This window comes from Misgurnus anguillicaudatus, chromosome 10 (assembly GCF_027580225.2).
Source record: "Misgurnus anguillicaudatus chromosome 10, ASM2758022v2, whole genome shotgun sequence".
Classification (NCBI taxonomy): domain Eukaryota; kingdom Metazoa; phylum Chordata; class Actinopteri; order Cypriniformes; family Cobitidae; genus Misgurnus; species Misgurnus anguillicaudatus.
In genome coordinates, this window is record NC_073346.2 from 3,729,222 (window position 1) to 3,753,864 (window position 24,643).

At 37.7% G+C, this 24,643-nt stretch overlaps 2 protein-coding genes across 3 annotated transcripts in view; one reads left to right on the forward strand and one right to left on the reverse strand.

Annotated features, from left to right (window-relative positions):
- ibtk (inhibitor of Bruton agammaglobulinemia tyrosine kinase) overlaps positions 1 to 7,599 on the reverse strand; it is a 32,920-nt gene extending 25,321 nt beyond the window's left edge. Inside the window, exons 1-4 of the mRNA XM_055209500.2 lie at positions 7,440 to 7,599; positions 4,717 to 5,563; positions 4,303 to 4,399; positions 1,766 to 1,890 (exon numbers count right to left, since the gene is read on the reverse strand). Coding sequence (XP_055065475.2) covers positions 1,766 to 1,890; positions 4,303 to 4,399; positions 4,717 to 5,040 — 546 coding nt within the window. The 5' untranslated portion in view covers positions 5,041 to 5,563; positions 7,440 to 7,599. The remainder of the gene's footprint in view (positions 1 to 1,765; positions 1,891 to 4,302; positions 4,400 to 4,716; positions 5,564 to 7,439) is intronic.
- A 1,010-nt stretch (positions 7,600 to 8,609) lies between these two features.
- tpbg (trophoblast glycoprotein) lies at positions 8,610 to 10,783 on the forward strand. Of its 2 annotated transcripts, XM_055209502.2 has the most exons (2): positions 8,610 to 9,557; positions 9,642 to 10,783. In XM_055209502.2, exons 1-2 carry the CDS (start codon positions 9,141 to 9,143, stop codon positions 10,272 to 10,274), a joined length of 1,050 nt encoding a protein of 349 aa, XP_055065477.2. In that variant the 5' UTR covers positions 8,610 to 9,140; the 3' UTR covers positions 10,275 to 10,783. The 2 variants fall into 2 exon arrangements, with proteins under 2 accessions (XP_055065477.2, XP_055065476.2); XM_055209501.2 differs by having other exon boundaries at positions 8,610 to 10,783.
- The last annotated feature ends 13,860 nt before the right edge of the window (positions 10,784 to 24,643 follow it).

Genomic DNA, 24,643 nt, shown 5'->3' on the forward strand with positions numbered 1-24,643 from the left:
CATGATGTCGTTAATGACAAAGCAATACCAAGAGCCTCACAGACATCTGCTACACTGTAAAACCCAACAGTTAACTTAACTCAAACCATTTAAGTAAACCGATTGCATTAGACCATTTTAGTTTTAAAACACATAGATTTAAGTACTGTGAACTTGAGTCATGTGCAATTATGCACTTATATTTAAGTAGTGTGGACTTAAATACAAGTGCATAACTGCATATGACTTAATTTGTTTAAGTTCACAGTACTCAAATGTATGCGTTTTAAAACTGATGCAACCGATTTACTTAAATGGTTTGAGTTGAATTAACTTTTAGGTTTTACAGTGTATACAAAACAGTAACTCATGAGTTTCCCAACATACGTTAAGTAGCTAATTCACATCAGTTTTTATCCTCAGTGGCATTTATTTTATATAAGAACAATTTACTGAGAACCAAAGAGGTCGTCAAGTTTCCTCAGGGGCAAAGATCCTTTGAGATTTTTGTTTTGAAGGAGTTCCCCGATGAGAAGCCTGTTATCAAGGACACATGAGAAAGTCCTCTGTTTTTATCACCCTCTTGTTGTCACTCATAACCCTGGAGAATTTTAGGCCATGCTCGCTAACTTAAACCTTGGGGAGCTGCATTGTAGACGCAGATTTCATAACACTATACGCCACATCAGCAAAAATCAATCTTATTTGGAAAAAACATTTGCTGAGTCCCAATTCTCCTACTTATACTACGACATAAGTATGTACTTTTTTGTGAGGAAAAAGTAAATTTTTTTGAGTGTGTAGCAAGAGAGTATGCACGTTCTGGGACATACTTTGATGACGTCATGCAACGTGAACGATAACGTGGTTGCCTAGTTACGCACACCATGACTGTTAACAATATTTCATTCATTCTTACAACTTATGTCCAATGTAATTTTATTTACTATTCCCATCTTTTTTTCCTCATCGTTTTTTTTCACAATACATTTTACGATGTGTTCTACCAAGTTGAGGAGTGAAGCAGGGTGTCGTCGTAGAACCAAACGCAGGTCGTTTGTGAGGCGGCTGGTTCTGACGTTCATGTGCAATGTGTGTAACGAAAGCTATTTATTTTAAAGTCAAAATATTTAAAGTTTATAGTATAACTATTGTTTAACGTATTTTATACTTATGTATAGAACTCAAAAAATTAACCATGCTTTTACTATAGTAAAAGTGTAGTAGCCATGTTCCTTTGGTTGGACTAATAAAGTTAACATTTGTACAGCCACAGTATTACTACAAATAAGTCAGTGTGGTTAAACTATGGTTAGTGTAGTAAAAGGTGTTTATTTTCATAAGGGTTTATAGTAAGGTATAAATCTAAGACAAAAAAACATAAAAATAAATACATAAAAAAGACACTTGCATGACACTGTACTAGAGCCACGGTACTTTTTTGGCACAACATCAACCGAATATTACGAGACAATAAAATTTAACTTTAATTAGGGTTAAACATTTGAATTCTTACACTTAAAAGCTGAGGGCGCATCTCTGCTGCTGCATCCGGCTGCCATGTTTACATCACCACAAAGCTCCTCCCTCCCGCACTCAATGGGTTGTGGCCAATATTAGCCGTTAGAGTGTGCATTGATCTGCACTTCGAATTCTAACCGGAAATGGTAGACCATCCGGGTATCTTTGGGATACTACATACTACTATTTGGGGCGTCTTAATTATAGTTTCGCATACTATTTAGGACGGATAGTATGCAAATTGGGACTCTAAAATAAAGTTTACCTGTTTCACATAGATACCAGACCTAGAAAACAGGTCCACAATCTCAGGATGGTGCCTGTTCTTCTGGTTTCCATGCCCAAGACTAAAATTTGTGTTGCTTCCCCAAGTGTACACTTCAGTAGGATCTGGGAAAAGATCAGATGAACAACTTGAGTCAAACTTCTTACTGGCAAGTTAATGTCCGTTAACGGACCAGTTTGGATTGATTTATTAATGAAATAATCTACCCAAACATTCTCAAAATCCTTCTAAATGAGCCTAAACCTTTATTCTTTTGTAAAACACAAAATGATAAGTTTACAAGTAAATACAAAAAAGCAAAGCAAACACATATCTTATCACTAACACGCATCACTAGTGGCTGCAAAGATCACAAATGAAGGACAATTAATACAATGTTAAAATTCCACATATTCTTGATCCATCAAAACGCAAACTGCTAGTTGTGCCTTCTTTCTTCCTTTCTTTTAAATGGCATGCCAGCTTCTAAGACTATAGACGGTTTCATCGGACGCACGTGATACACGTCTGGATCCGAACCTTACTTTCGGTTTCGTTTTTTTAATGGTCTGACTAGTTGCTAATCTGATCTCTTGAACAAATGCCTCGTCGAAAATAACAAATGTTTTGGTTTCCTAGGTAATCTATGCATTGTTTTTTTGCTTGTTATATAAATTAACTACGTTTAAAGAACTTTGTTGTTATTTATTCTTAGCGGAGTTTACCGGAAGTTATGTGTGGACCGCGACAGCTGCTCGCTTATGTTGTTACTGCTGAAACGGTCTATATACATAGCGAGAATAAAGTCTAATTAAATAAAGACTAGACATATTTTTAAATATTAATTTCATCTAAAAATCTTAGAACTATGTTTGAATTAACTTGATTAAAAGCTTTTTCCAAAGTATCAACCAATTAAAAAGGTTTCTCACAGTGATAAAGGTAATACAATCTAGTAGCATGTGTTTAATAGACATTGAATTCTGACAAGAGAAACATTTTGGAGGAGTAAAAAATAATGTATAATTTTGAACGTCCTATTCTGCATCTTGTATAGATAACTTGATCCCAATGATTCTCAAAATAACAGTATTTATTTAATGCAACTTATTTAATTATTTTATCATTTAAAAAATACAGTTATTTTACTATCACCAAACACTTTATAAACTTAAGCATTTTCTGTGTTTTTCCAGCATATGCTTGATTGACCAAATGCTAATGAGGCGATTTACCTCTACATTGCTCCACGTTTGCCAACGGCTCATTTTGCTCACTGCTTATCCGGCTGTCAAAATCAGGGTCATGTCTTGTGATATCACATCCTTTATTTGGTTCATTGCCCTGTCTTTAGTCCATGTGCATTCACATAGTAGTCAAACCACACCAGAGTTCGTTTGGTAGCAGGCTGAGAGACCCACCTTTACAGTGGTCTTGGTTCGCTTGTTTAGTGTGCACCAAAGTTCCGGTGCGAGCATTTACGTTTACACAACATTGTAATATCATTGCTGCAGCAGGCGCAAAATTTAATTTTCTGTCGGCTTGGTACAGGATGTAACTGCAGAAGAGTCAAGTTTTGAATGTGGAGAATGTTGAGGCTCTTTGGTTGTTTTTTGGCGCGATGCTGGTGGTCTAATCAGATTCAATGGATTATGCTAAGCTATGCTAAAAGTGGCACCGCCAGACCCGGAGATCACCTGAATAGACTCCAAAACGATAAAAATCAAATGTTCAACTCTAGGGGTCCTGGAAAATTAGCATATTTTCAAGTGGAGTGTCCCTTTAAGTCTGTGTTTTTTATTCTGAGTGATTTGGCGCGTGATGACACATAGCCCTCTTCCATGTCATATTTCTTAGTTGATCTGTCGAATGTGCAGTTCAGACATTCACGTAACCCTGCTGCATGCTTCAAAAGGCTTTTACGAAGACAGATGATAGCGAGTAGTCGCGCAATTGACGCATCTCCTTTAAAACTGAGCTCTGGCGCTGTTTGCGATCACACTGCACGTTTCGTGCCTGAGCCCAAGTGAACCGCACTCGAGCTTAAATCGGCAAGACAGCCAAGGCGGGATTAACCAAACCGCACTCGGGCACGGTACAGAGCAATCACACTAGTCTAACGAATCAGGCTTTGGGGGTCAAAAGCACCCGTGCGCGGTTTGGATAGTGTGGGTGCACCCTTAGTTTTCATATATATTGTGCAGGGCAAGTTTGAGTGCTACCACAGAAACTTATATTTTACTCATTCACTCGTTATATTCTAAAGTATACAATTAGGTGTAAATACCATAAGGACTACTTGTATTGAATTTTTAAAGATCTAACAGATATATAAATATATATTAGATATATTAAAGAAAGGCCTGATCTCCTTTTATACTCAAAAGAAAAATTCTGATGGGTTTAAAATGGCATGAAAAATAAATGATCAGAAATATTTTAGATGAACTATTCCTTATTAATTCTCAGGTATATATATCATAACATATTATCACTGATACAACTGTAAAGTGAAGAAATGAATCTGTATTAATTACCAGTGTTTTGGAACGAAACATGAGCAGGTCGGTCCTTCATGGTAAGATCTAAAACAGAAAGCCCCTCTTTGTCTTGGATGGACAGTGTTCCCCCATGCTTGGAAAAAACAATTAAACTAATTTTAGTATAAGATTATAAACTGAACAGAATTATAAAATGCAACACTTTTGTTTTCATGAGCTGAACTCAAAGATCTAATACTTTTTCTATGTACACAAAAGGCCTATTTCTCTCAAATATTGTTTACAAATCGATCTGTGTAAAACCCGGGATCAATATAATGTGTGCCTTAGGCTGGCCACACAAAAAAGGCGTTTATAATTTTGTCTAGTGTGATTATAATAATTAAACATACATGTATTGCTATTATCTAGGTCATCATACTCTCTGAAAAATCAGCCAGTGGTTCTCACCTTGATGAGAGTAATGAGGCAGTGAATCTGGCCATAGAAGGCACTGCGATGCAGGGCAGTCCACCCCGATTCTTTGTCCTTTGCCAGCAGGTCAGAGTTCTTGCTTTCCAGGAGCCACTGTAGAAGGTCGCGTTTGCCCAGCGAAGCTGCGAGGTGGAGAGCTGTGCGACCGTGTGCATCCCGCAGCGTAGCTGCGTTGTGACAATGCGCAGACAGGTAGCTCCGCAAACGGCTCTCTGAACCGCTGGTCAATGCAGCGATGACCTCCTCAGCATGCCGAACTGAACGGCACTTCGATGTGCAGTCCCGGGTTTCAAGACTCATTTTAGCTAAGCTGCTATCCCACAGTTACCCAAAAATCCTCAACACACCTGACCTCCACCAAAAATAATCAAGAAATACTACACCAACCCGGTGTTTAAATTTCTCAAATGTTTGCTATGAATTATGCTAGAAGAAAGAAACAGAACAAAAGCAAGGAATACATTCAACAGTGAATTTAGGGTGCTAGAATTGTGCATGTGTTGAGGTTCCACGGCACCCTAGCAACCCCATAGTGAGGGGATCTACCTCATCTCAGTCCACCATGTCAGACAGACATTCAATAAAACCAATGAAACAATCACTAGCATTAAAGAAAATACAAAGTCTTCTGTACAAAACCATATAAATATATTCCAGTTCTTTAAAAAATAAGTTCACTTTATGTTAAACTATCTTATTTTACAAAAGGCAACTCCTTCAGATCTCTGTACACTCCAACATAAGTGTCCATCTACTCCGAGGGGAAAGATTCCTCCCCCCCAAAACTCTTCACCATTTAGGCCTCCATAATTGCAATTGGCACCTGAAAAGAATAAAGTTATTGTTAAATGGAAACCATTCATATTATCTTATGATGGATTTTCAGAGTTAATAAATGAAAGTATTGGATTGTGGGGGGAAAAACATGCCCGGATTAACACAATGTAGCGGCCAAGGGTGATCACATTTATAATGGCACTGATTTATGTTAAGATATGTCAGTGCAAGATGTTTTTAAATTAAAGGACAAGTTCGATATTTTACACTTAAAGCCCTGTTTTCAGATTGTTTATGATGAAAAAGAACGGTTTTGACTGAAATCTCGACATATGAAGCTGGCCCAAGACTTTTCGGGTGTTTATTGTATCACCTCCCACCTCTACAATGGCTGCATAGGTGGTGCACTGGAACAATCCTTCCTAAAATGCATTAAACTTTCGTTTACAAAGATGTGAAACTCACCGAGTGGTCAGGGGTGTTCACTGATATACTCACACAAAAAACGCTGCAAAAGACGCATTCCAACAGCTGTTTTATCGTAGTTTTTGTCCAACTCCATTGACTTGTATTAGATATGCTGTGAGGTATTACTCGGGAACGTTGTTTGTATTCTTGCAATTGGCAAAGGTGGATTATCGCTATTATTCAAGCTCTGGAAGAATATACGGGTGTGAGGCGTTTGGAAAAATAGGTCCACAAGTTCACAACGAATGCTAAAACACCTGTTGGAAAGCATCTTTTGCAGCGATTTTTGTGTGAGCATATCAGTGAACACCCCTGACCACTCGGTGAGTTTCACGTCTTTGTAAACAAAAGTTTAATGCATTTTAGGAAGGATTGTTCCAGTGCACCTATAAACCCATTATAGAGGAGGGAGGTGATACAAGAAACACCCGAAAATTCTCGGGGCAGCTGCATATGTCAAAATTTCAGTCAAAACCATTTTATTTCATCATAAACAATCAGAAAACAGGGCTTTAAGTGTAAAATACCAAACTTGTCCTTTAAGGCTCCTCAAACATGCATTTTTGTCTGGGACTAAGCCCTATTTGTAAAACTGCCTCTTAATGCAGCACAACATGTCATTGCGCACAATTACGCACAGCTGCTTAAGTCGCCCATGCCTAAATCCACCAGTTAACACTTGTGGGCTCACCTTTCTGAAATAATAACTAGAAGAAACTAAATTTGCAGGTCGCACATGCTTGAGTACTTGTAAAAAAAAAATGCTTGTGCTCTCAGAAACTGGTTGCATTATTTGCTCGCAGTCTGAACCCCATGGTGCCCCCCATTGGCCCCCCACTTGGCCTATCTCATCTATGGATAATCCATCCCTGGGCAAAGCACAATCTATATGAAAAAGATCTGAAAAGAACCAAACATAAATTAAGGTAGTCAAACTGTTTCAAACTATTAAAAAACAGTTTCAATAAGCTTGAATAAAATTATCTTGGCTGGCACATAAGCGTACTACTAACAGGTTTAGAAACACCCAAATATTTTCATATACTGCTGCACTTGGCAGGTCGACACCTTACAATTGTTTCCTGCCAGATGTGGCTTATTCTTGAAAACCCATTGACCTAAATTTTAGATATTAAATCCTTTAGGCACAATAATCTCAAATATTCGTACAAGTGAGTCGGTTGTATGTAAAATTGGAAACTGAATGTCTTGGCGATGTAGTCCAGTCAGTGACATTACTTTTGCACTTCAACTACATTCCATCAAACAGCTTTAATATTACGAGCTTTAGTGTCTAGTGAAGGGAAATAACTAATTACAACATAAACTCGTCGTGTATTTTATATAAAACAGGATCAGATCTGTCAGTCTCAGTGACAAACCATTGCTATGAACCTTGGGTTGAACTGTACTAACATCATGACGAAAACACCGCGACAGTTTCACTCTCTTACCTGAGGCTAGATGAAAGTAAAGGGCGTTTTTGTGTTTTTCCCGATGCAGCAGATCCTGGAAAACATCTTTAAAGCAAAGCGTGATGTTTTACAGAAAATATGTTGCAGCAGAGTTAATCGTTTAAGTAATATCTAGAGAGGGAGGCGTAAAGCAGTAAAACCATGTGTGATTGGTCTAGCGTGTGTGCATCCTTACAGTTCATTGGACGGTATAACGCATACTCTTGTATAGTTGTCCATGATTGGACAATTCCCCTAGTGCATCTCTAAACAGTAATACGTGTTGGTTTGATTATTTTAAACTATTTTATTTTATTGGCAGCATTTTAGGGTATTTGATGTGTACACAGACGGACTTTCTCTCCATACGCTTGCTGCAAAAATACTGTCGAGTTGGCAAGGGACTCCCCTCTGTTGCGTCAGCAAAGTGGAGGCGTGGCTTACAGGGCCTACCTTACATATGAGTCACATGACTAACATTAATCCTGTTACGTTGAACGTCTTTTATTTACCCGAAATATTTATCTCAGATTAACGTACCTCAGAAAGTTGCATCTACATTTTTGAGTGTTTTAAATATTTAACCATAACCACATATGGATTGGTTGGCAAGAGCGCAGAAAGACACGCTCATATTCCAAACAAATTTTAAGGCCACTTTTAATATTTAAATGGAACACCTGACAACCTGAATAATAATATAAATGAGAGTCACTGCAGACTAATAATAAAAAATCGACAAACACTACTTATTCATACTGCCTAGACTCATGTGCAGCTTTCAGATATTCCCCGTATTAGTTAGTAAATGACAGCATTAAACTGATCTGTGCAATGACTGCTAAAATCTATACTGATTATTTGCTAAACATATAGTTTCACATTTCTCGTGAAAAACTAGCCTACTGGTAACTCATATGGGAATGATGCCGTCTGACTGTACATAATCCCAACTAGATTGGGCAAATTGTACCAACAAAATAGGAATAACAACAGCTATTGTTTAGTTAATTAAATTAATTTATTGGGGTTTCGTTAAGTTAATATTGGGTTACAAATATAATTGGGCTTTATAATGTCTTGTAGTAATTAATTACCAATGAAAATCCCATAAAGGAATGTACCACTTGTAAAACAACCTGTGTGGTCCTCGCCGTACCCTGTAAGCGGGGAATGGTACATTCCAGTGAATAGCGCTGAATGTGGATTCAGGGAACGGCGGGGGGAGAATCATTTTAGGCGAGCAGCCACGCGGGGCGAGACGGAATCGGACGGTGAAATGCCGATCCTTGAAAACTGCAGACGGAGCACGGCAAATAACACGTTTCTAAGTTTCGGGATCTACTTTATCTTTCTAGCATACCAAGAACTTTGCTGACGATTCGATACTGGACAGGATTTATTCTTGGGATCGGACACTTTTGTTGAAAGTCGTGATAAAGAAACATTTGTCTTCACAAAAGTTACGCGCAGAACTGACGCACATGAAAAGGTTCGTGTTCTTTTGTCGGCCCTTAAGATTTCGACTGAAATCAAAGAGTTAAAGGTGAACGAAGATATCCCACAGACGAGAGAAAGACCAAAAAGGATGTAAGACCTTACACAAAAGAGTCGTCTGATAAACGCGAACTTTTTTACATCGGCGCCCGCGACAGAGATATACTTCCCGCTTTTAATTTACACTGCTGGAAACGCGCCACAATGCACGAGGTCGGATTCTTGCGCTTGTTTGAACACGAAAGGAAACAAATGAACATCTGTAACCTGACTCTGTGTGTTTTACTCTCCTTCATGTTCTCAAGCTCATCTTCCTGTCCTGTCGAGTGTGTGTGCGAAACCGTAACGGTGAACTGTGTAAACCAAGGTTTGAGTGTCATCCCACAACCCCTTCCAGAAAACACCATTACGCTTAACATCAGTGGAAACAATCTAACTAATCTAAACCAGGAATCTTTCCCAAGGCATCTGGGAAATCTAACAAACCTTTATGTATCTGGAAGCCAGGTGAAGCGATTGGACTACATGGCATTCGGTAACTTGCCAAGTCTTCGTTTCCTTGACCTCAGCAACAATTCAATTTCACATGTTAATGCTGATGCTTTTTCTCCAAACAACATGGTTGAGGTTCTAAACCTCAGCAGATCCTTAAACAACTCGTATATTGACATGTTTGCAAATCTTTTCAATCACAGCTTACCTAAGGTTTCGCATCTTGATCTGTCCAACAACGAGCTGGTCATTCTTCCAGATGGGATATTCACGGGTTTGTCGGACCTCACCGATTTGGATTTAAGGAACAACTCCCTAATTTTAATTTTTGAGGGCACGTTTCGGAACGGGGCACTGAGAGAACTGGACTTACGAGACAATGCATTTAAAGACCTGCCAAACATTTGTCATTCGAACTTCAGTTCCAGTCCTGATTTGAGGGTCAGACTTGCGGGAAACCCATGGCATTGCGATTGCAATATTGAGGACATGCTGAGTTGGTTAAAGACACACGATTGTGTCGTTGACAAATCAGACATGACCTGTTCTGATCCAGCAGGGTTGAGAAATCTCGCACTCCTACACCTGGATCATTCCCAACTTCCATGCACCTACACTGGAGATTTGAAGGGTGTTCTGGAGACCTCCTATGTTTTTCTGGGGATTGTTCTGGCCCTCATCGGAGTCATCTTTCTGCTTGTCCTTTACCTTAACAGGAAAGGCATCAAGAGGTGGATCTACAATATCCGTGATGCCTGCAGAGATCATATGGAGGGCTACCATTACAGATATGGGATCAACTCAGACCCACGGCTAGCCAACCTCAGCCTTAACTCGGATGTGTGAGAGAGACGGGCTAATTGTTTGGAAAACGCAATGACTTAAATCTAGCTTTGCATGAATATATATGTAGAGTTTAAACGGATGTTAAATCATCAAACTGGATTCTGCAGGAATCAATCCTGTTATGCTTGCTGCAGATCATTCATATATGCTGATGTGTTGCTATAATGTGGTCCTGTGACGCATGCATCGAGAACGAATACAATTTCTTTTTTTCCTTTTAAAAGAAAGGACTGGATGGGACTGGAGGGTAGTCTCTGTCATTCTGACGAAATGCTGTTTGCACAACGCCAGTACGAACTACAATCTACCTTTAAAAGTTTTTATTATACCTTAGTTTGTGTATTTTACTACTTAAACTGCCATGCATGTATTTTATGTATTCATTGATGTAAAATTGTGATATCTACTTTTTTATAATTAATTACTGGATTTTATATTATACATTTGTTGGCTGGACATAGATCAACTTTTCTGTGGGACGCCCCGTTGAATTAAAGGTCTTGCACTGATTTATTTCTCTCTGGTTCAATAACTTTAGGAGGGTGTAGCTGACGAGACCCGCACATGGTATTATCGCAAGTCCACTGCAAGAGTGCGGTTGCTAAACCTAAATGTTGTATTACAGGCTTGATTTTAAACTGTTTATCATATAAAAGTCTGTCTGTGAGAATAGAGTTTTCAAAACAGGACCTTACACCTACTCCATGTGCTAAAGCCACAAGCATTTGCATAACATTATCTGTCCATGAAGGCCTGCAGTTTATAGCAAACTATTTAAAACAGATTTTCCCCAAAGAAACATTAGTGCGAGAGTTTTTTCTAACGTTTTTGGAGTATTAAAAAACACTTTTGGAAAACACTTGTTTACATCTTGTGAAAGGGTCTATTTAAAGCATGAATAAAAGTTTTAGGATTTTGAATTTTTTTTAAATGGGTAAGACACTGCACTATTTCTAGCTCCCTAATCAAATGTAAGCAAATTAGTATCATTAGCTTTGCACAGAAGGTCAGATTTTCTTGCTTTTGTTGTTATAGGCTGACAGAAGGTCTTTGAAGGATTCTGTGATAAGAAATCGGAGACTTCAGTGTAGTCTGGGCCGGCATGAGCACATAAACTGAAAATCACTAATTGTATTTAAATATGAGGGAGTGGGAATGCACTGTAAAATACGTAAAAAATAATTGATGAGCTGTTGAATTATTCGAAAATAATGCACACCCAAGGTGGTAATTAATGCGGCACGACACGAAGTGTGCATTATTGTTAAATAATTCAAAGGACCGGAGTCAATTATTCCTCTTATACCATGTTACCACAAACATTGCTTTTTTAAGACATTTGATAATTCAGGTGTGTTTATCAAAAAATAATAGAATAAAGCATTCAACAGCCACTTGGTATGAAGTGCAAAATACAGTACCGAATTGTAAATACAGTAAAAGCACAGATATCTAGGGGCTTAGAAATTCCAGATAAGGTTATTGTTAATGTGCTAGAATGTTATCCATATACAGTAAGTAAACACTGATGATACACTATACATAAAAGCAATATGATTGAGCTTTAAACAGTCTGTTACACTTTAACCTCTGACATCAACCATTGATTTATTACTGGTTCATTTAAAAGTTGGTTAGTGGTGTGGTTAAGCTTGGTTAAGGATTTGTATGTTGTATTTGTATACAGGATTCTCCTTACAGTTTTGCTACATTTTCTAAATCAAGCACTTTTCTGTTTTCCTTGTAGTAAGTCTAACTGTAATAGTAGCTGTCTCTGTAACTCTGCTTCATTGTTTGTGAGTTGATGTCACTCCCGGCATAGCTGGAATGGTTGTATCAAATACGGCCCAGTGTCGAGTAGTCTGGCTGATGATGACACCCCGAGGACACGGCACACCCTCCCAAGAGAAGAGGGCTCGGTCGCCCCTCTCCTGGGAAAGAACAGGTGCTCGCTATCTCACGTTTCCACAGTGACGATCTCGACCTCATGTGTTTGCTGGGAGACGGGTAGCTCTCGGCACACTTTTATTAGCGAGTTTGGCATGCTTGGTATAGGGCAGGTGTGTGTAATTTGAACGGAACAATGAAAGCTTGTGTATAAGAGCCCATTTTAGAGAGGGTGGTGCTTTGACTTTGCCGTTGGGGCCTCTTAACAACCTCTTGTTCCTTTTAAGTCCAGACATCAAATAGATGAAACCAGCACTTATTTGACCCAACAGAAACTTGTCCAGTTAATCTGTTACAAGCAGAAAAAACATCTCATAGAAATGTACACTTTATTATATTTTGTCTCTCTGTTCTTAGTTTGTAGGATATATTCCTCCATATAGTTCTCTTCCCATCACTCTAAGCTGCTTTGTCTTTACTGTGGTGTTGTCAGTTTCCAAATGGTGCTTAATCCATCTATTTAGTTGTAATTTCCTATGGGAATGCTACTGCAGCATGTGACTCATATTCACTTATATCTAACAGTTTTCCCCCACTGGTGTGACATCTACATTTTAATAGATGATAATTCAAAAGTAGCATGTATTCTTCTTACAAAATAGTTTTTACAAAGTGTTTATAAATATTTAATAATATATCATTTTTTTTCATATGCATATCGGTACTGCTTTTCACACATTTGAAAACAATAATTTTCAAACATAAAGTCATCAGGGGAAACAAAACATAGAAATAAGGAATATAGGAGAACTGCTAAATTATAAAATATAAATAATATATGGCACAGTGTAAGGTGTCAACACAGCAGGACAATTTTAGTGTGATTTTTTTTCCCAAACACTGCTTTGCCGTCACTATGGTGGTATTTTATTGAATCTACCCAAATAGATTTTCAGTTTTATTTGTTTCTTTGAAACGATAAAAACATTCATGCAGGCTTTGGGTGAGAAAAAAGTGACAGGATCTTCATTTTGAGTAATTTATATTTATTATAATAATTGCATTTAGGGGTCAAACATTTCATGCACTCTTGGATTTAACTAAGGTGTCTGAAAAGTGTTTTATATACAGACCTTTTCATAATATATCTTGTAAAAAATGCTGCTCAGTTAAAGGTGCTCAAAGCGAATTCACGCGTTTTAGGGCGTTTTCACATTAGCACTTTTGGTGTGCACCCGGGTTCGATTGACATCAGAGTTCGGTACATTTGGATGATGTGATAGCTGTCTTCCGAACTCGGGTGCGCACCCGTGAAACGTACTCGAGTCCGCTTAAAAATGGTGGTCTGAGGTCCGGTTCATGTGAACTCCAGATCGGTTCGCTGCTAATGTGAGTGCAATCGTACCAAATCGCGGAAGTGAACCGCTGTTATTTACATAGTATATAGAATGTCCCACCAAAACAGACGTGTGTGTTTGTGTGCGTGCACTTACCTTGACAACAAAATGCATAGAATGCTTGCTTGACTTTTGTTCTTATTTTTTTAAACCTTTGGTTTTGTTTTCAAAGAAATAATACAGAAACGCACTTGCCACAAACATACTAAAGTCGTTTCGATGCCAACGGTCTGTCCGCCGACGTCAATTTTTGTCGAGGCATTCAGAAATCATCTCTCTGCTTGCAGTTCGTCAATCACGCTTGTCGGCTTCTCGTTTACAGCGGTTGCCAAGCAACATGAGAACGCGCCGGCTGCAGCTTGACGATGCAAGCGTACCGCGGTTCGGATGCAAAAATAATATGCGAACACAGTCCATGGGGGGCATGGGGAGGAGGGAGCAATCGAACTCGGGTTCGGACCCGGCAATCGCACCAAATGTGAAACCGCCCTTAGACCATAAAACGTTTTTTGTTTCATACAGTAAACATCTCCTCATTATCTGCTAGCAGCCTGCCCAGCTAGACTCCACAAACTGTAACAAAAACAAAGTAATCAAACCTACCACCACGAAACATAATAAAGTCTTCCAGCCAATAAACGACAAGAAGGATTTGGGAGTGGGGGTTGGGCGCGTTCATGACTCTTTCAGACTACGTTTACGTGATGCGGCTATTTTCATAAACGGACATTTCAACCTCTCCGGTTTCAAAATTGACATGTGCACACATGTCAGTTTTCAGAAAAGCGTTTATTGACACGTACTCGTGTATATATGCGGTCAAGAGCATGCCGAACTTCTAGGTGGTGGTGTAACGAAAAGCTCAAGCCCACGTAAGCCAATCAGAATCCCGAAAACAGCAACAAATTACTTTCTATTGCTCTTTTGAACAAGGTCGCACTTTTGGCGTAGGTGCGAGCTCTGGCGCATACTGTGACATTGGCTGCCTAAAAATCCGTTTGTCTCAGTTTACATGCAACCGTGTAACCGAAGATTTTCCAAATCTCCACTCTGGCCAGAGTCTTTAAAAAGAATCGGATTCAGAGTCAAGTTCTCCGTTTGCGTGTAAAAGAAAGGGCGTAAACAGAGTAAGCAACCATGTAAGTGTAATCAGGGCCTTATAAAGCAGGGAAGGGAGAGGGAGAACTTAGCTACGTTCCGTTTTGTTTGACAACACTTTGAACGTCAAAAAGTAGTGAAGTCACACAGATTCGCTTAGAGCGCCTTTACGGGAGCACAGCTGTTATATTCACAAAAAAAAGAATGTTTGATCTACTGATTACATTATTACAAGTTTATTTTTTTCTCAAAACAATATGTCCGTAAGAGTAATATTATATATCATTTTAATATAATTTTACAGCATCACTAGCTCCATGCCTCTCATAATAACATTATGATATTAGGGAAAAAGCTCATTCTGCTAAATGTGAAGTTGATGTATCATGGTGCCTCCCTGTAGAGTTTCATTAAATGACCATATCACTAAATGCAGACAAATATGTTGGTGTCAATCCAACTGGGGCTAATTTTCTGAACTCCACAGTGATCAAACTACATTGGGGAAGAAATAGACCTGGCTTATTATGTTTAGCCATTCTGAACCCAGATCAGACCACTGTTCAACAGTATATTACCAAACCAAATTTTTTTTACAAAATGTTTATATTTTAGTTACTTTAGTTGCCTTTGAAAATGTTGATTATGGTCCTTAGGAGGAAGATGTTGATATTAAGAGTTTTAAAATGGCTTGTAAGGGTTTTTAAAATTAAATGAGCAATGTTTGAAGCTGTTAGCACCAGGCAGACTTCTTCTGTTAAATGAAAGTGTGACATGCTTGTCAATGCAGCACATGACATCTGCATTTAACCCATCCCAGTGAAAAGTGAACACACAGAGCGACGGGCAGCTATCCTTTTTGCACCCAGGAGTAATTGGGCTTAAGGTGCTTTGTTTAAGGACACCAGAGTCACAGCCTGCCAGTCATGAGACTTGAACCAGCAATTCTTGGGTTACAAGCCTCACTAACCAGCAGGCTATGACTGTTTAGAAAGATAGCTGGATATTGCCTGACAGTACAATTTTTGTTATGGGTAGTTGCTTATTATCTAGCCATCTTGTCGTCTCTCTCTGCACATCATCCTATCTATCATTGATTTGTGTGTTTATTCTTTAAAATTTCTACAAAAGTATCAAACCTAGTAAGGTTTCTGTGTAGATAAAACCAAGCCTGACTTATTTGACCAGTATGCAAAACTGAAGCACAAACCAAGCCCAATGTACTCAACACAGTGTCATGTCATCATCACAAGCTGCCATTATGTTATAGTATTCTTTTAAAATCTTTTTTCATTTACTATTTTTTATATAAAATTAATTTTAATAAATGAACCATTCAGGCATTATTTACTCACCCTCATGTTGTTACAAACTTGTATAGATTTCTTTGTTTTCCAGCAGGAAACAGAAGCACCATTGACTTCGATAGTAGGAGAAAATCCAGTGGTGGTCTGGTTACAAACATTGCTCAAATTATCTTTCTTTGTGTTCAGCAGAACAAATACATTAATGCATGTTTGTAACAACATGAGGGTGAGTAAATGATGCCTGAATTTTTATGTCCCACTTAGAAAAGATGAGTAAAAGCTAAAAATGCACTTTGGCTTTAAGATGATGATCTAAGGTGATTAATGCTTCAAAGAGATATAAGGCAAAGAAGGCAATACAGAATTTAGGAAGTGACTGTAATAAACAATTATATTGTAAGCTAAGAAACAGAGTTACAAAATTAAATGACATTAACTATAACTAAGTATTTTAACCTTTTTAAGTGAATAATTTGGCAATGAGTAGCAATGATTGTTTAATCCTATTGTTAAAATGATGAAAATATGCTGTTTTAAGTTTTGTTGATCAAAATACAGTACAACAGATGTTGCTTTCAAGATGATTATCATTTAGATGCTAAATTATAAAAAATAGTAGCCAGTCAGCTTTCCCAACCAATCTGTCATATTTTTAATAGATGTTTGTTTAGTGGTGTGTATCCAAATGTTTGGAAAGATTTTAAGATTACAGCATTACTTTTTGACTTTACATGTTTCTTTCATCTTAAATGTTTTTCATCTGCTTAACACAAAGAAAGGTGTTTGTAATGAAGCAGAAAACAGACATACCATTGGCTTTTTTGGGGTGAATAAGGCGAATTGTAAGGCGCTTTGGATGGCCATGGGTCTATGAAAGCACTACATAAATGCAGTCCATTTACCATTTATAATAGGAAAACAAACACTATGGAAGTCAATGATGCTCAGAAACGGTTTGGTTACAGACATTGCTCAAAAAATCTTCCTTTATGTTCAGCAGAGCAAAGAAATGTATACAGGTCTATAACAACTAGTAAGTTTTATTCATGGGTGAACTATCCCTTTAAGACACATAACGTTGTGTATCACTCCAACGTCATTGTAAATATACTGTATATTTAATCATAACAACATTTTGTACTCCTCTATTTAATTACAGTATTAAGAACATTCTGGAATTTCTACTTAATCTTATGACTTTTGGGAGTTTTCATTCATCAGCATAATGGATGATGAACCTTTTCCCATCTTGTTAAAATTATTTTTCAAGCTGATCTTCCTATGGGCATGATAAATGTTGGTATAGAACAGATCAAGAATAACAGAAAGTCTATTTCATGCCTCATTGTGCTAAAGGTATCACAATGACTGCAAAGTACGGTTTTCATCGCAGAAAGGAAAAAAGTTCTCATGCTGAATGGTTTTCTATTTGATATAAAGACTAGTCTGGGCAGATTTTGCATTCAACACCAGCACACACGCGCACACAAAGCCACAGACAGACAGAAGAGACCGCACTACAAATACTTTCCTTTCATATCCAAACAAGTGCAGACTCATTCGAACCTCCTGAAGTTGTAAGGGCATCTACACCAGGTGAAACTAAACTAAAGAAGTGCAAAACACGTGTGGTTTAACAGCAGCATATCTATTTACCAAACACATTCCAACATTTGTTAAGCCACAATATTTACTGTAAAATGCAAACATTCACAAATAAAAATGTTTCATTTCACAATAGGGATGCTCACTATCATTTAAAAATAGTTTCCAGAAGAGGTAGCCAAATGTAATGTCTAATCAAAAACATAATGCATATACATTTTTACAGTATTTTGAGCTTTGATACCATCCTAGCTGCTGTATTAGAATGTTAAATATTTACATTATTATATAATTTTTCATGCTGCAATTTTCTATAGAATAGGGACTATAATGTTTAGGATTGTAGGATTCTTTAATTATGAGCATGACACTGTATCTTGCAATATATTGGCCACTTTGACTGAAATAACCACTCGTTACAACCGAGGTATGCAGCAAAGCATTTGTGAAGCCACAACACGCACAACCTTGCAGATGGGCTACAACAGCAGAAGACCCCAACGGGTACCACTCATCTCCACTACAAATAGGAAAAAGAGGCTACAATTTGCACGAGTTCACCAAAATTGGACAGTTGAATACTGAAAAAATGTTGCCTGGTCTGATGAGTCTCGATTTCTGTTGATACATTCAGATGGTAGAGTCAGAATTGGCGTAAACAGAATGAGAACATGGATCCATCATGCCTTGTTAACACTGTGCAGGCTGGTGGTGGTGTAATTGTGTGGGGGATGTTTGCTTGGCACACTTTAGACCCCTTAGTGCCAATTGGGCATGTTTAAATGCCACGGCCTACCTGAGCATTGTTTCTGACCATGTCCATCCCTTTATGACCACCATGTACCCATCCTCGGATGGCTGTTGAATCAATGCCACGTAGAATTAAGGCAGTTCTGAAGGCGAAACACAGTATTAGTATGGTGTTCCTAATAATCCTTTAGGTGAGTGTATAATCCAGATTTTTTTGCATGCAAAACAATTATTTCATTATATATGATAGTAGAATTATATATAATGCCTGATGCATTTTGGGGTTCCTAAAAGTGTAAACTTACCTGGAAAATGGTTCCTGTTTGCTAAATGTTACAGTTTCAGAGTGCAAGTAGTGCAGATATTGGGAATTTGTGCATTTCTGTTCAGGTGATTGATAGCAGAAGTGAGTGCCCATGATGGCAGCATGCAGCTCACGTACTACAGAGGGTGCCACTTGAACAGCTGTCATTGAGATGAATCTGAAGGCTAATGTATACTCCTTTCAGGTATTATAGTCCTCTTTATTGCATACTCAGAGTCTATGTTGTCACAAATCAACAAATCAATGTAGGCTTTCAGAAAAACATGCAGAGCAGTACGTGTTTAATAAAGCTTTTCTCATTTCAATTTCATTATTAGTTTCTCTGGGCATTAGGAAAGATAATAGAAACTTTTCAGAACAGGCCGTTTTATAACTAACAATGTTACTGTAGTTTTGGAACAGGAAGTTTTAAGGTCTGAACATCATTACAATACTTTATGTGTTTACTTACACTTAAAATTTCAAAAGATCAAGCTGTGATGTGATCAGATATCAAATGTAATTTAAAACATATTAGCAATATTATTTACTTGCGCAACTGTATTTATTAAATTGTTAGAGGAATTGTTCAACCCCTTATGTCATCATAGATGTATGACTTCCTTACTTCCTTTTATATTAAAATGTCTTGAGCATGCCCCATACAGCGACACACATCACATAATGCTTAGATTCAAGATATATTTATTTTCATCATATTAAAATGCTCGGTGGAGCTTTAAGTGGCCTCCTTCACGTTGTGAACAGTGTGTCCTGGCCTCTGATGTCTCATACACCCCTAGAGATACAAACACACACACAGGTTTACTCACCCTGATCCTGTCGACGGGGAGAGACAGTGCTGTTTTTGGGATACACAGTATGGGAGTTTTATAATTAGACATTTTTAATTACTTCAGTGATATTTTAATCTCGGGAGGAAATATAGAACTTGTGCCACTTTATAGAGCAGATTTCACACAGACCTGAATACAGCAGAAACATCAGACTTTAGTAACAGATTATTTTATACAAAAATACATTCGGTCATCATTTATTCACGCTCATGTTGTTCCAAGCACTTTGTGCATAAAACATGAGATTTTCTGAACATTTTACACAGCTGTTTTCTGTACAACAACAGTTCAAAGGTTTTCTTCTTTAATCATATTTTTGATGAATTGTTGAAATGGCAAGTTATACAGCGCTGCTTGAAAGTTAGTGAACCCCCCGAGCAGTTCAGAGTTGTCTGTTGTGTTAACATGATTTTCTTATTTTCTTATCACCAGTTTTATATATTAAATGATGTATGTTTATCAAATGCATGTGTTTGTTTTGGGAATTGTAGCCAAAAAACTACATAAAAGATGAAATTATTGTATGTGCAAAAGTAAGTGAACCCCAGCTGCATCTGTAAAGTCAAGCAGGTTTAGGTGAAAACAAACCTGGGTGCTTAATTAATCAGTTAAGTAGACCAATCAAATTAGACAAGGGGTGGGCAGCACTGATTAAAAGAGAGATGAAACCAACCAAAGAACTGTCGTGCCAAAGGCTGTGTCGGGAACGAGGGGCAACCTTTCGATCTCAACTGTGAAGCCAATACGAATGTCCAACTTTACAGCAGAAATAAACATGTTTAGAGCCTGGTACAAAAAGTGTTTTTGGTCTGTATAGCTAATTTTGCCCTTGAAATTTTTTTTGTAACTCGTCCATTTAAATTATATTATGCCTTAAAATTCTGCATAATTAAGGGCGTGGCCACTTGAGTAACAAGTGAACTGCCACTGCTGTCATTACTGTCGAGCTAGGCGGGCGTGGTTTCAGCAACCAACCACCACCTCAGGTCCACCTACGCCCCGCCTCCCATTTTCGGTTATCTGCGAGTGATTCGTGTTGAGGCGCTGCAACTACTGGCTTCAAGAAAGCTCTTCACAAATCTATAAGTGACTTCACAGACACTACATTCATATTATTTACAGTTTATGATCTGAAACCGCTCCCTATCTTCTATATAGTGCACTATATCTGGCCTCCGCCATTTTATAGTGGTGTCCGAAACCTGATTGAACAACTTCATTCCCTACATTCGTTCACTACATTTTACCCACAATGCACTCTGACTTTAAGTTTGCTCACTCACTATTTCCCATGCAACCTGATCTCACGAATTTCCATGGGATAGTCACGGAATTTTTTTCAGTGGCATTCTCACGGATTGGTTTCTCAACTGTTTTGTCCTATTTTCTTACCATTGTCACTTCGGTTTAGGGTTAGATTTACATAAAATGACATCCCTACCCAAACCCAACTCTAATTCCAACGCCAGGCGACAATTGTTTAAAGTTTAGAAAATTTAAAAGAATAAAGCAGAAAAAAATAATATAAACCAATACTTAAGGTGACACACTAACGAAAACACCAAATCTAACCCTAAACCGAAGCAACAATGGTTTGAAAATAGGAAAAAGCAATTGAGTAACCAATCCATGAGAATTTCATTCACTTCACTATATAGTGGACTCAAATGTCATTCTCTATATAAGGAATAGTGAACGATTGAACAGTTTCGGACACAGCAAAGGTGTATCTCAAAGTCCCCAAAGACCAACAATGGCAAGAGGAAAGGAGACATCAGGAAGAAAGTGGTGAGAGTCCATCAGTCTATGGAAGGCTATAAGCCCATCTCCAAAAGATTATTGCTTTATCCATCTACTGTAAGACAAAACATCTACAAATGGAGGCCATTCAAAATAATCACAACCACCTGAAAATAGACATCCATCAAAACTATTGTCAAGAAGCACCAGAAAGGTATAAAACAAGGAAAAGGACAATCCAAATCACCTCCAGAGAGTTGCAGACCTCTCTGGCACCATCTGGGGTAAATGTATATTTATAGACGGTTTCGGCAGTAACAACATAAACAAACGGCTTTTGTGGCACAAATGTAACTTCCAGTAAACTTACACAAAGAATCACTAACAACAGAGTCCTTTTAGAATAGTTTATTTCTGATAACAAGTTAATAAAAGATGTGAGACATTGATCAGTTAGTACAGAATATGTCTGCTACATTAATAGTGCCTTTTCTTCAACGTGTAGCCAAATTGACAGCTATTGTCTCTGTAATCTGTTTGTGTGGGAAAGAGCTGGATTAGGATTCCTAAAACGATCTCCCTTGTGATCTATATGGCTCTGGAACAACAGGAGAGAAATAATGACAGATGTTGTTTGTTGCTGTAAACTATTCCTCTAAAATGCAATTGATATAAGGGATGATAAAAGAATGGCCAACCTGTTTTGCAATATAATCTCATTAGGATGCTTTTTAAGATGGTCCCATGCTGACAAGTGAAGCATGGAAGTAATGGAGCGTGTACCGCCTGGCCCAGCTGTGGCATTGCAGTTAATGACTTCTCTAAATCATGACATGGACTTATTAATTACTTTGCACTTCTTCAAGATCATTCTGTACTGGGGAACAGAGATACCCCTCTCTGTAAATCACGCAGACATTTGTCATTGAATGTGATGAGGTCACTCCATGTAGACGATGTGATTGATTTTAAAGGAGTTCTGGTTCAAAGCCTCATGACTTGCCCGTCCACCCAGACAGTGTTTTAATCGACTTAATAGCATACTATTTAGCTGGTATTTCAATGTGCTGCTATATGTTTGTGTTCAGTAAACGTCTAAAACAATTATTTAGGTTCAAATAAGGCAGCAAAGCAACCTTTGTGTTTTAAACATCAAAACCATGACATCTCTTTAATGAATAAAAAAACTATACTTGCGCTTTCTGTTCACACAACTTGACATTTTTCTTTGTCTTAGAAGTGAGGCTCACAAACATTTAACGAGCAAAGGTGTTTTACAGAACAGCAAATAATCATAGACAGTCCAAATCCATTAAAGGGGCCATGGCATGAAAATCTGACTTTTTCCATGTTTAAGTGCTATGATTGGGTCTTCTATCAACCTAGAAAATGTGAAAAAGATCAACCCAGTAACTTAGTATTGGTAAACCATTCTCTACAAGCACATGAAAAAATAGGTTGTTGAAATTTGGCTCTCCTTATGATGTCATAAGGAGCTCTTATTATAATAATACCGCCCCTTAATCTGCACTATCCAACAACAGCACTGCCATTTAGTGCAGAGAAAAGCACAATTGAGTTTTAATTGCAACAAACCACCATCATTGTGATCAGTGTTTGAATTTCATCAGCTCATTTGCATTTTTAAGGACACACCCAAAACGGCAAATTTTTGCTCACACCTACAAAGTGGCAATTTTAACTTGCTATAATAAATTATTTATATGGTATTTTGAGCTAAAACTTCACATATGTGCTCTGGAGACACCAAAGATTTATTTGAAATCTTAAATATAAGATGGCCCCTTTAATATATCAAGGCATTTTTCATTTTTCATGGATAATTTTTAAGCCAGCATGTTTTCTGTCCAATATTTACCCATTATGGGTCAAAAATAACCCAGACATTTTTAGAGTGTAAGAAAACCATGGTTGTCAAAACCATGCACTCTATAAATGGCTGGGTTATTTTTATCCCATAATGGGTAACACATGCTGAAAATTTCTGACACATTTTGGACGAAACACAGTAAACACAAAATACTACATTGAGTCAAAATAAAATATAAATTGATTGGCATGAAATGTGTTTATTAGGTCCGGGACTTGATTAAAAAAAAATAATCTAATTAATTAGAGGCTTTGTAATTAATTAATCGAAATTAATCACATTTTAATCACATACAAATATTTGACCTGAGAACATTGAGAAGTTATTTTTTCACATGGATTTTTAGTATACCATGAATAATGACTGAATACATAAGCTTAAGCAACAAAATATTGTTTATTTTTGTTCAACCAAGTCGTTGTACTCGGAGTCGGGCTAACGTCCACGCTAGCTGCTATATGTTTTGCATTGAGATGATACTTGAGGCTCGATGTGCTGTGGTGATATTCGAAATTCCTTGTTGCATAGCTTACACACAACCATGCTCTTATCAACGCTTCCATCCGTTCGTTTTTTTATAAAAAAAAATTCCCATCCACGGGGCCAACCAAAGCGATCTCATCAGCTTCTTCGTTCATGTTCACTGTGGTTTGTTGTTGTCTGAAGTCATGATGAACGCTAGTTGCTCCAGTATATTCGGTCCGCCGAAACTCATCCAATAAGAAATGTTCGGCGGTGCAAAAATAAGTGTGATTAAAATGCGTTAAAAAAATGTTACGCGTTATTTTTTGTGTAATTAATTCATCTTAATTAACGCGTCCCGGCCCTAGTCTTTATTAAAATAATGCACAAGTACAAAGCAGAGTTTATATACAGTACAGTGTCTAAGTGTCTGAGCCAATAAAACAACTTTATGGTTGGGAATCGGAGATATCAGGTATAGACTATAAAATGATTGTGGAGCAAGTAAATGGTGTTTACATTAGAGTCTTAGGTGGATCATAAATTAAATTGGTGTTATTTTTGTGCAAACAATGAAAAGATAAAAGACATATGATATAATCCCTTAACTTGTTTATGCACAACAAGTGTTAGGTGTGATAGCACAAACAGAGTCATTATATACTTGTAGCTGTCCTGCAACATGAGATGTAATATCGCTAAAGTGCAGCGAAACCTGAGTGTGTTAGCAGATAGCAGATGTTTGGCGCTGAAGTGAAACACTTACCTTCATTAGAGTCAATTACTCTACTAACTCCTCTGGTTACACTGATGTCACTCTGAGAGGAGAGTCATTCTGAGAAGAGCTTCTGATGTATAATGACCTCACTGGATACAAGTTAGCATTCATTTTTTTCTTACTACTGAGAATTAACGCAGAAAAGATCTTTATATAATCTACATCGTTCGCATTCACATTAGTTCATCTAAAGTTTTTATTGTTCTAAACCAACTGGCTGTTATTATCACTAAACGATGCAGAGTATCGAGTTTCAGTGTTCTAGCGTTTTAAAGTTGTGGAGGACTCTAACC